This window comes from Petromyzon marinus, chromosome 9 (assembly GCF_048934315.1).
Source record: "Petromyzon marinus isolate PM22_M1 ecotype Great Lakes invasive population chromosome 9, UKy_Petmar_22M1.pri1.0, whole genome shotgun sequence".
NCBI lineage: Eukaryota > Metazoa > Chordata > Hyperoartia > Petromyzontiformes > Petromyzontidae > Petromyzon > Petromyzon marinus.
In genome coordinates, this window is record NC_133675.1 from 12,691,247 (window position 1) to 12,703,484 (window position 12,238).

Genomic DNA, 12,238 nt, shown 5'->3' on the forward strand with positions numbered 1-12,238 from the left:
CTTTTTCCAGTAGTGAATAAATCATGGCCGTATGTATTATTAAATTATTTTACACGGTACGTATCCAACTGTGCTCATCGGAGGTGCGTTCATCACGGCTGATGATGACAACAATAATAGAGTACGTATATAATATTCTTTATATATAGTGGAAACCAGCGCCACAGCTCCAAATATTTTGCGAATTCATTAATCAATACACTATATTGCATTGGCAATGTTACACAGGGAGCGCATTAATGTAAGGCGATTTCCATTTGCCTGTATCCCAATGCAGCCTAAATGTCCGCAGTCTCACCGGATCTCAAAAGTTGAGCAAGGTCGAGCCCGCTTCGTGCTTATATTGGCAACCAGCAGGGGCTTGCCAGGTGTCGTAGGTGTGGGCCTACAAGGTGGCCAGGAGATGGCAGTGCTGATGGGGTGATCCCAGAGGAGTATTTATGCGCGGTGGAGTTTCTTGAACCATCGCGGTGCCGCCCGCATGATGCCAAATGCTCATTCGTGGTACTGGTCAAGCGTCTCAGTTACAGGGCCTTCCTGAGTGTTGAGACTTGGTGAGCCCCCCTTTTATGAATATAGCAAAATAAGAATTATGTATTAAAGCACTGGCTGCAAGTCTTCCTCCGCACCACCGATTTCTTTCCCCCGCACCTCCGATGAGCACGGTTGCCTACGTACGGCGCGAAAGAAGTCTAACGTCCAAACATATTAACACACACAACAGAATCCCAGTCCAAATAGACATGCTGGCGCCGCCGATTTCAGGCGCCCTTCGGTACTAATTGCATTCGTGCCCTGCGCTGCGCGCAGCATCGCCACACAATTGTCATCGAGACTACACCCTGTCAATGCGACGTTAAATCATCGCTGACAAACCTGGCATTAGCGCTTTGACGAACGCTCGACGTTCCTCCAACAACAACAACGAAACAACACATGTTGTGTATGAAAAACAGATGTTGCAGTGCCATGGGGTCCGGGTTAAAATTCTAAGTGTGTTTTAAGTTAATAAATAAATAAATGTGAACGCGTTGCTGCGTTAACGAGTTAATGTCACTAATACATTGCTATGCTTGAAGGGTAATGTATTCCCACTCGTGCACGGTTGTTGTTACAAGTGTGATTGACAGTGTGTTCACTCACGCACGTTGTGTGTGTGAGCAGATTGGCTTACGTAGTAGTTAGTGCACTTGCAGCACACAAACTGAATTATTTAATCGTTCGTAGTTTGTGTGTCGAACAGTCTGTGAGGCTTAATGGAAGCGGGAGGCATCTTTGCCCATGATCGGTGAATGTGCATGCCATTTTCTCTATGTGTGTGTGTGTGAATGTGCCTACGTATGTTCAAATGTGTGCACATGTTGTGTGTATGTGTTGATGTGCATTTATGTGGATGTTCCTTCATGTGATGTGCACACGTTCACACGTGTGTGTCTCGTGCAGTGTGTGAATCTGAACGTGCATGTGTGTATACGTGCCCAGATGCAATATATTCCACGTGTGTGCACGTGCTGTGTGTGTGTACGTGAATGTTTGCGTTTCGATATGCCTACATCATTCGCGTGCGACTGTGCGTTTTCTCGTGGGGAGCGGTTGCGTAGATTCCGACTCAGTCTCAAATGTAGTACCTGCTGTGATGCGTAAACACTTTGGAGACAAAGGCGGCTGATGCTGGCCACCCACCCCCTCGTGTGCCGTGCCGGCCTTCACATGCGCTCGCGAAGTCACTGGAATGATGCGCTCTCAAATCTAAATCGAAAACTCATTTATATTAGAACTGCCACTTCTGTCTAGTTTGTTGTCATTACCCCCGCACCTGCGATTTCATCACGGTTGGCTACGTACGGTGCGAAAGAAGTTCAACAAGCATACATACACTCCCACCTGAAGACGGTTGCTTGTGTGGCGATCGAAACATCGTGATCTGTTATTATTTTTCTTCTACCTACGTGACTTTACCGGAAGAACCAAAGAGTAAGCATGCATACATGCAACAGAATCCCATTCCAAAATGAACGTGTTGGCTCAGCCTATTTTCAGTCCCCTTCAATTGTATTCGTGTCCTGCGTTGTGCGCACCACCACCAACAACAGCCACCACGACGCTGTCATACATACGAACAGCACTCGCCCCAAGAGTCCCATTCAAAGGCTACAACGCTGGGGGATCTTTGTCTTTGTGTGTGGATGCAGCGTCCCCGTTCCCTCCGGAGCTGACGGCTCTGCAGGCGCGCCCTCTCGCCAGCATCACGGCCAGTGACGCACAGAGCGGTGAGGACCCCCCCCCCACCCCCAGCGCCGCGCCTGAACGCCGCACTGATTATTTAATTTACTTATTCATTAGCGGCCAGAGGTTCTCGTTTCACCCGTGATAGAGTTCGCGAGCTCGGGACGCCTCCGCCGTGAGTCGATACCGTCTTGGCACAGCCTTAGGGGGGGGGGGTGCAGGGAACGACTTAATGAGTCCTCTTGACAAAGGGAGCACCCTGCTATTGCTGTTACCTTGCTACCACAATCTGTCAAGGTTCCCACCTGCAGACACGGTCCACGTGGAGTTGTTGTTCTTTGTTTACTGTGACTCCGCCCCCAAGCAACTGATGTTGGCTAATCGGGGCGCCCCCCGTGTTGTCCCTCCCCCTATCTCTCTCTCTCTCGATAAGGCTCGCAGCCGCACAAGAGCCTTCGCGACAGGTTCAACTTCATCGCGGACGTGGTGGAGAAGATCGTGCCCGCGGTGGTGCACATTGAGCTCTATTCCCGGTGAGGCACAGCTGCGTGAGAGACCGCGGCGGTGATCTCCGAGGTGTGGTGGAGAGGGGCGTGTGCGGTGCGCCTCTCTCTGGAGAGGTGCCGGTGTTTGCATTGGCGGATCGTTTTCAAGTCAAAACGAGCCCCCTGCTCCCGAACGTGCGCTGGAGTGGCGTTCATATCCAGTAGTGGATCCTAAATCAGTGATGGGATTTCCATGTTGACTTTTAATTACCCTAGAGGCATGATGGGCTGAGTCGACTTCGATCAGGACTTCCATTCACAAACTTCCAAATGAGAGTCAACGTGGCCAGATTACCCCGAATACACTCAATCTTCACAGATCTTGAAAGCTTAACTCCCAGCATGGAAATAGATTGAATATAAGTGTGAGAAGCTTAAGATGTTATCTCCTTGTGTCCGTGGGTTTTCTCTGAGTAATCTGATTTCCTTCCACAAGCCAAACACCCATTAATTGAATGATCAAATGCCCCAATGCAGGACCCTCTTGACAAATATTATTGATACTTAGTGAAGCCTTCCTGCATAGTACATAACAAGCATTATTATTGGTACCATTACTTTTATTACGTCACTTTCCAGGGGAATATATTTATGTATGTTGAACTTTTATTCACTGTACATAACCACCCGTGCTAATCGGAGGCTCGGGGGAAGGACAACAAGCTAAACACAAAACGCAGTTCTAAAGAAATCAGTTTTCAATCTAGATTATTTAAAAATGCATCGCTTCAGTGGCTTCCTAATATCAGACGGAAGAGTGTTCCAGGACGGCCGCAGAAGCGCATCTGAAAGCGCGCGATGCTGCGACCGTCTTTGTTCGATGGCCAGCCAAAAGCCGCTAATGCAGTCTTCTTACGCGGCCAGGCACCCGTTCTTCAACCGGAACATCTCCGTGGCGAGTGGCTCGGGCTTCATGGTGTCGGAAGACGGCGTGATCGTGACCAACGCGCACGTGGTGGTGAACAAGCGCTACGTGAAGGTGCAGCTGCACGACGGCGAGTCCTACGAAGCCTCGGTGGTGGACGCCGACGAGAAGGCCGATATCGCTACCATCCGCATCAAGGCCAAGGTGACTTGCCGGCTTAGGGTTTGCCGCCTGTCCCGATATTCCTGTGACCACCTTACATTCCATGCAGCTGTCCTGGCAAATTTGTAGGTCTTCATTTGGACATTTAAAGTCCCCAACCTTGTGAGTTGTGAATAACACTCTGCTCAAGATAACGCATTCATATGGAGTTCTCCCCTCTTCCAGTAGATTCTTCCCTCCAACACTGGTCGTGGTTTTTTGTACGCTGGAGTTGGCAAGCCTCGTACAGGGCCTGTGCTGCTGCAACTGCCTCCTGGCATTGTTCTTTGCTGTCCCCATGTGGTCCTCACACCACTATGAATTGGCTGAAAGATGTTTGTCATTCTGCTGACAACTCGAGAAACTAAAGTCATACCATGATGAGTGGCACACCAAAAGGAAGCAAACATCATTTTTTTTTTATTTCAAGACAGTTTATTGTTTTACAGGACATTACATGACTTGGAAAACTGGGGGGGAAAAAAACACTTTATCGAAAATTAATTGGATGAGAAAATAATATATGAATGTATTAATGAATGACATGGGGGGCGGGGGGGGGGGCCGAGCGAACGGCCACGTGGTGGTTCGTGCGGCCGCTTGAGTCTTTAAGAGCTCGGCCGACGTCGCTGCCGCCCCTCTCCCGTCACAGCAAAAGCTGCCGGTGCTGCGGCTCGCTCGCTCGGCCGAGCTGCGCCCTGGCGAGTTCGTCGTGGCCATCGGCAGCCCCTTCAAGCTGCAGAACACGGTGACGACCGGCATCGTGAGCACGGCGCAGCGCGGCGGCCAGGAGCTGGGCCTCGAGGACTCGGACGCCGACTACATCCAGACCGACGCCATCATCAACGTGAGCGCGAGCGGAGAACCGGCTGGCCCGGGCGGCTTCGTCGTCGGTGATGACGGAGCTCGACTGCCGCCTAGGGCTTACGTTTCGGTTGCATCTTGGGTCTGTCCCGGTCAGCAACCCCGGAAAAATATATATGGGACTGGTACACCGCGAAAAAGAATACTAATTCATTATTTATTATTATCTATTGCACCTTCAATAGCGCTGTTTGTTGATGGTTGTTTGGCATTTTGGCCCTCTGAGCCTGTGGTCGGCAACGTTGATGTAAAATAAAAAATAAACTAATCATATGAGCTCATCTAATTCACCACAGCAATAATAATGAAAATCCCGTCCACCTCTGGCTATGTCTGCAGCTACTAATCCTGTGCCACCGACTGCAGGCTACCAGCGAACCCAGAGAGTACGCAGTGAGAGATTCAGGCCCCGAGTGTAACGCATTCACTGATGTTACTCCTTACCGGTTATTTTTTTTCCATTCTTGTTTTAGATCCAATGTGCACTAAATTAAAGTTGATTGTAAATGTGGGCATAATGGCAGTATAATGTATGGACTGATATACATATATGTAAAAATGTATATAAGTTGGGCAGTCTAACTTGAAACAGATATAAACAATTATAAACATTACAGATTTGCATTTATTACATATACATATTGCTACCGTTTTTTTCTTCGGGAGAGGACATTATTTTCCAACGTTGAGTTAATCGGAATCCAAACTATGACACTAAATGGCATGTGCATTGTGGGAATGAGAATGTTACATTCAGATTCATCGGTTGATGAGAAACTAATCAAGGACATACAATCGACGTTCAACAGCAATTACAGGTCTAGCTCACTCAAAGGCAGGAGAGGTCGCAGAGTAGACTCGGTAGAGTGAAGCTTGGTGTGGCTGTAGTTACTGTGGAGGCAATTATTCCTCCAGTATAAATAAAGATTCTGCTTCTGGATGAAGACTTTTATATAGAAGGTATAGTGAAACGCTTCAAGCGTGGAACGTGAACAGTATGCACTCGTGTTAATGCCATCCTTCACCATCACCTCTATTATTAAACATTCCGGGTCTTTAATAATATCGAGACTAAAGTGATTTATGGCAGCTTTATTTTCGAGTACCTCCATTCGCCCAAAATGTTTTGACCGCCTATCCGGCGTGCCTGAATGGTAACGTCGGTCTGTTACACTGTGCCCTTTGGTTTATCGATGTTACCGTTTCGGGGTGAGCGTGCTTCGACTCAATACTTTGTGTCAGTTCAAGTCTATTTATTTATTTATTTCCGTTTCATTTATTTGGTATAGCCCTGTGAGCCATTCGGCTCTTGAATCGAGTGCAACCGCAACAAACAAAAAAACAAAAACATGAACAAGAAAACATCTTAAAGTGACTAATGTGACTGTGCAAACAGAAAATCCAGGAAAAAAACATTATTCCTGAAACAGCAAAATGTTCCTGTCACCGGTATTAACCTGTGCGATTGTGTCTCTCGTTGCGTGTGGCTGGCCCCGTGGCGTTGGGACAGTACGGCAACTCTGGCGGGCCCCTGGTCAACTTGGTAAGTGGATTTAAAAAAAAAAATCATAATTTTCACGCCAGTGACATTTGCACGTACGTATGTTGAACTTCGTCCGCACCGGGAACGGAGGTAACGTAGCCAAACCGTGCTAATCTGGTTGCCACCTCCGACGGGGAAAAAGGATTATTCTCGTCAAAATAAGATTTGTCAAAAAAGGCGATTTAATTCACCCCTGGGAACAGTGAGCTGTCAGATACACACGTTTGTCAAGAGATCAGTCGTTGAAATTCAAGTCTCCAGTCAAACAAAGGTCTCAATCTCCTTCTATCTGCCAAGTTAGCCTAAATATTTAGGACTCTTACAGTTTTAATGACTCGTGCATTCTGAGCATCCACTTTTTTTTTAATCCATAAGCTTGTTTGCCAATGATAATGCTGATCACAATCTAACTTTGCTTAGCTTAATCATTGGAAGGAATGTGCTTGTCCTTGCTTCACTGGCTGGAGAAAGCAGATACATGTGAAACAATTACCTCACCACACTGGTCAGTGTCGATGGGTGAAGGTGGGGAGCATTGACGCGGGAACATAGAAGTGCAGTACAATAGATGTAGCTGCACTCTCCCCTGCTGCTCACTACGTCGCTCCACAGCCAACAACAATCAGTTGTGCAAAGTGGGTGACCCACTGCACACCTTATCACAGTTAGCTTCTGAGATATGATGGGATTGGGTACATTCCGGGTGATTTGATCGTACTCTTGATGACCTATACAGTGTACAACATAGTGATGTTTTTGTATTCATGATACATCGAGATGGAAAACAACTTTTCCCAAAAATCCGGAGTGCATGCAAAGCACTTGCATGTATGCGGCCTTAATTGCGATATGTAGAGATCATGCAGATTAGTGGCGTCTTGTGAAATCCTTGAGTGTGCATGTGGTAGGCATGGAATGCACTGCACGTGATTATGTCAGAGAGGAGATTGAACAGAACACAGCTTGTATTAAAAACAAAACTAAGAGGGTAATTCAGTGCTGCGGAACTTAAATCTTTACAGAAATGCACTACTCAAATGTAGTACTTTTCACGTTCTGTTCCTATAAATTTTTTTGTAAAGGAATGCTTGTAAAGTTTAAAGCTTCAACAGCCTATGCATTGCTTTTAATGTCTAGCTCAGATTGTTTTGCCTTAAATCTGGAAGTTGTTTTCCCCATGGGCTTGGCCCCGCTGCCAAAACGTTACACTGCTACTCAAGGCAATGTCTGCTGACATCACGCTAACGAGGTGGTGACAGTGCCCAGATAGCAGCAGCATCTAGGACATAACCTACCCCTCACTTACGTTGTAATTGTGCGAAAGTGCCCTCTGAGCTTCGCCACGTATCGCTGGAGTAAGAGCAGCAACCAGATAAACCTGAAAAATGTATACCGAATGTCAATTGTGGCTCCTTGTCAGTCCACTGCCAGTTAAATGCCTCCCCCACGCTGCGTCCGTCATTGAGGTTGTTATTGACCATACTTCATAACGCAGGTTCAGTGTGGGTTGATGAAGTGGACACCCAGGACAGGTTCAGATATCACTTGCCACTGATGATAGCCGTGGCTGGGATTGAAACTCAGATCGACGGGTTTGTTTCTCAATGAGATAACCACCGCATCGCGCCCTCAATGTATTATTGCGCCGCATTTAATCTAATTAGCCTTACCAAATTTCTTCGTGTTTAAATTTGGTTTGCGATAAGAATTAGTACCACTCACGTGTGCGTCACATATCTATGGTGATTTAGTGCTATCTGGCCGTTTGTGTTGCTCACAATATGAACCTCCATTTCCACGTGTTATTTGAATAATTCCTTCTTCACACGAATAGCCACGGGACCAGATGGCATCGGTCGTCTCGTTAAAGTCATCGCAAAGCCACACACGACAGCACAGCAGCTGAATAATCACAACTCGAAGCGACGTTGCAGAGCCAGCGGAATATTGTTAATTGGCATTGGACTTGCAACGCAGAGCAGCTGATAAGCAGGCTGGGAGATTACAGCAATTTAACCATACAGGGTGGTTGCTCCCTTTTAAAAACATGCTTTCATCATTGTGTTAAGTTTGGACCCCAATACATTTTTTTTAATGCCATGTTTTAAAGAAAGTGGTTTACAAAGCTTTATCTGTTCTTGATTTCAGTTTTAGGATTGATAAGCTAACCCCATTCATCTCACGAGAAAATGTTGTTTTCAAATGGTAAAAACGTTTGGGGAATATTAGCATATTCACAATTAAATACTGGATATGTTGAAATATTTTTGAATGGGAAAATACGAAATAATAAAGAACATCAAGTGTGTTTTATTTCCTTATTGCACCAGAATAGAGAGTAACTAATGGGAATTTGAGCAGAATTCAGCATATTACCAATTAGGACGTTGTAAAAATATATCCACTTTTGTATGTTGATTCACAGCATCGTCTGCAACCTTTGGTGACAGATGCTTTGATGAGAACCCTCATTACAACATTGATGTAATAATATTTTTCAACCCTTTGTAAATCCTTTCGGTTGTGGGAGTTGTTTTGGCCATACTTCCCCACCGTGGTCAGTGCAGGTTGGTTCAGATATCACTCGCCACTGATACAGCCATGGCTGAGAATCAAACTCAGGTCACGGAGCACATAGTTTCAGTGCACCAACCACTATTATATAATACAATCGAAAATAATACTGTCATCATAAATTGTCAAATACTGTAAGAACAATTTAAATCATAAATGTGTACTCTGTTTCTTTTAGAAAACATTCTGATACGATATGGAGCTGAGTATCCAGGCTCTCGGGTGTTGTGACCTAGAATAATACAATATGGGTGTTCCTCGTATAGTCCATATCTCTTTACGAGCGCAATCTTTGTAAGGATATCTGTGCGTTTCACATTCTGTGAGTTCCCAGCGAGGGAGTGCCGTGGTATTTCCTCACAATGTCCGATGGGCTGTTTGCATTGGCTTAGCAGACAAAGCGCCGCGAGATGCACGGGGGTCCTCGCGACAACTTCACGAGCAGGGTGCACGGGTCAGGGATGGTCTTTAAGCAGGCATGGCATAGCGTCGTGGAGCGAGTGGAGCCCAAGAGATGTACCGATATTGTGGGACGGTGAGCGCGCCGAATTCATCTCCCAGCGTTGAAGATTCTTGAAACCACCCCCCCCCCCCCAATCCTGCCCCTGTCCACCCAACAGCATAAATCTTTACAACGCGGTATGAAAAATAAGAGAAGGTTTTACCTATTTCTGGCAATAAAACAGGCGTTGGGATTTTAATTTAAAGTTTTCGTGACTGCAGGGATTCATATTCTTGGATCTTTCGGTAAAGTCACGTAGAAGGGAAACAATAAAATAATAAAAATACAACACAGGCAGTCATCATCTGATTGCTTGTGTTGCAGTCGAAACGTCGTGAGAATTTTATTGTTTTATATTTTTATTATTTTATTGTTTCCCTTCTACGTGACTTTACCGAAAGAACCAAGAATAGACGTTGAGATGTTCAAACACCAAACTGAAACCTTTTGCAAGGAATCAAGTTTACTGCATTAATCACACACAGTGCTTGTGGAGAACATGCAAACAAACAAACATTACTAGAGCATAATAATAGGGTTTTTCCCTTTTTTCTGGGTACAAAACTGAAACCTTTTTACAAGGATTCATGTCTGCATTAACCACAATACCTGCAGTAAAAATGCAAACAAAAACATACTATGATAATATATGCATTGTCCTCAAGTACAACAATAATATATTGCATTGTCCTCAAGGACAATGTATATATTATCATAGTATGTTTTTTGTTTGTATTTTGACTGCAGGTATTGTGGTTAATGCAGACATGAATCCTTGTAAAAAGGTTTCAGTTTTGTTGCCAGAAAAAAGGGGAAAAACCCCACTATTACATTTTGGTACTGGCAAAGGAGGTCTAATGATTACTAGAGCATGTTTGCAAAGGGTATCTCTTTGCCGTTTGAACATCTCAACATCTGTTTTATAAACAGAAAGGGTTAAACCGATTCTTATTTTCCATACTTTGATACTGGCAAAAAGGTCCCATGACATAACTCCTGTACACCACAGTTCGTCAGTCGGCAGGGTCACGCATGCTGGGGTAACACGTGGGTGCGCCCACCCAATCTGAGACACGTTTGGTTAGCATGGAAGAGTGGGCCAAAATACCACCTAGAGGGGCTCTTCAGAGTTCCCTCTCGTGGATGTCTTTTACGTCAGAGGTGCATCGGCAAGTAATTGCAGTGCTGCACCTTTACCCTTTTTTAAGGTAATGAATGTAGCATGATACGTATGTTCTCTGCAGCCAATATTGTGATTATAAATATATGTGTGGGTTAGGCCGTGTAATGGTCGGACCAGATCTCTGTCTTTAAGCGCCCTCCACCACTTGAAACAGCCTAACATTTTTTGTCACGTGATCCTTATGGCATTACCCCGGGGTACCAAATAATACAAACTGGCCGAGGCAATTAAATACTTTATTTCTGGGACACTATTTTTGTCCAGGGGTGTTACTCAACTCCGCGACTGGGGTAACCAATCAATCCGAAATCAGTGCCACACTCTGCGATGTCGAAACGCAGCGAGGGCGATTGCGCCGAAACCCTGAACGCTCGCACGCACCGCGGTGGTGCATCGTGTACAGCTCGTCGAGATGAGTCGATTGCCGCATCGCCGGCCATCAAAAGACTCAAAATGACTGCATCACGGACATTATGCGAGAGTCGGCGTACTGTGGTACTGCCATAAGGTTCACATGTATAAGCATTTAACGAGCCTATTATTATTATTCAGCTCACCGGGGTGAGTTGAGCAACAATACTCATAACAGAATTTAGGCAAGCGATACGAATAAATGTGTCTAATTTATTTAAAGGCAGGTGAGACCCAAATAGGACTATTTATTTTGCAAGTGAGACCTGCACAAAATAAATCAGTGCAGTAAACACGGGATGACAGGTCCATAGCAACATTGCACAACACGGTGATACGTGAATATTACGAATTAATAAAATGTTAATCATCATCAGCCATTGCGTATCCACTGCTGGATGAAGACCTCCTTGCACCCTGTATCGTATTCTCACGACCCGTGGTGTAAACGCTTTTCAGGACGGCGAGGTGGTCGGCATTAACACATAACAGAATTTAGGCAAGCGATACGAATAAATGTGTCTAATTTATTTAAAGGCAGGTGAGACCCAAATAGGACTATTTATTTTGCAAGTGAGACCTGCACAAAATAAATCAGTGCAGTAAACACGGGATGACAGGTCCATAGCAACATTGCACAACACGGTGATACGTGAATATTACGAATTAATAAAATGTTAATCATCATCAGCCATTGCGTATCCACTGCTGGATGAAGACCTCCTTGCACCCTGTATCGTATTCTCACGACCCGTGGTGTAAACGCTTTTCAGGACGGCGAGGTGGTCGGCATTAACACCCTGAAAGTGACGGCAGGGATCTCCTTCGCCATCCCGTCCGACCGCATCAGAGAGTTCCTCCAGCAGGCGCACGAGCGCCGCCTTCGAGGTAACCACGCACCTCTCAACGCCACATGCTGCAGTGGCAGCAGTACCACCAGCACCACCACCAACACCACCACCAGCATCACCACCAGCATCATCACCAGCATCATCACCAGCATCACCACCAGCATCACCACCAGCATCATCACCAGCATCATCACCAGCATCACCACCAGCATCCCCACCAACATCACCACCAGCATCACCACCAGCATCATCACCAGCATCACCACCAGCATCACCACCAGCATCACCACCAGCATCACCACCAGCATCACCACCAACACCACCACCAGCATCACCACCAGCATCACCACCAGCATCCCCACCAGCATCACCACCAGCATCACCACCAGCATCACCACCAGCATCATCACCAGCATCACCACCAGCATCACCACCAGCATCACCACCAGCATCACCACCAACACCACCACCAG

At 46.0% G+C, this 12,238-nt stretch overlaps 1 protein-coding gene across 2 annotated transcripts in view; it reads left to right on the top strand.

The window, feature by feature from the left end:
- Positions 1-12,238, top strand: part of LOC116940498 (serine protease HTRA3-like) — a 50,899-nt gene that overhangs the window by 25,783 nt on the left and 12,878 nt on the right. Inside the window, exons 7-12 of one of the 2 annotated variants that reach the window (XM_076065915.1) lie at positions 2,193-2,270; positions 2,660-2,759; positions 3,636-3,840; positions 4,490-4,684; positions 6,212-6,244; positions 11,374-11,667. In XM_076065915.1, coding sequence (XP_075922030.1) covers positions 2,193-2,270; positions 2,660-2,759; positions 3,636-3,840; positions 4,490-4,684; positions 6,212-6,244; positions 11,374-11,403 — 641 coding nt within the window. In that variant the 3' untranslated portion in view covers positions 11,404-11,667. Of the gene's footprint in view, positions 1-2,192; positions 2,271-2,659; positions 2,760-3,635; positions 3,841-4,489; positions 4,685-6,211; positions 6,245-11,373; positions 11,668-11,687; positions 11,803-12,238 lie in introns of those variants that run through there. The other variant, XM_032950402.2, reaches the window with a different exon arrangement.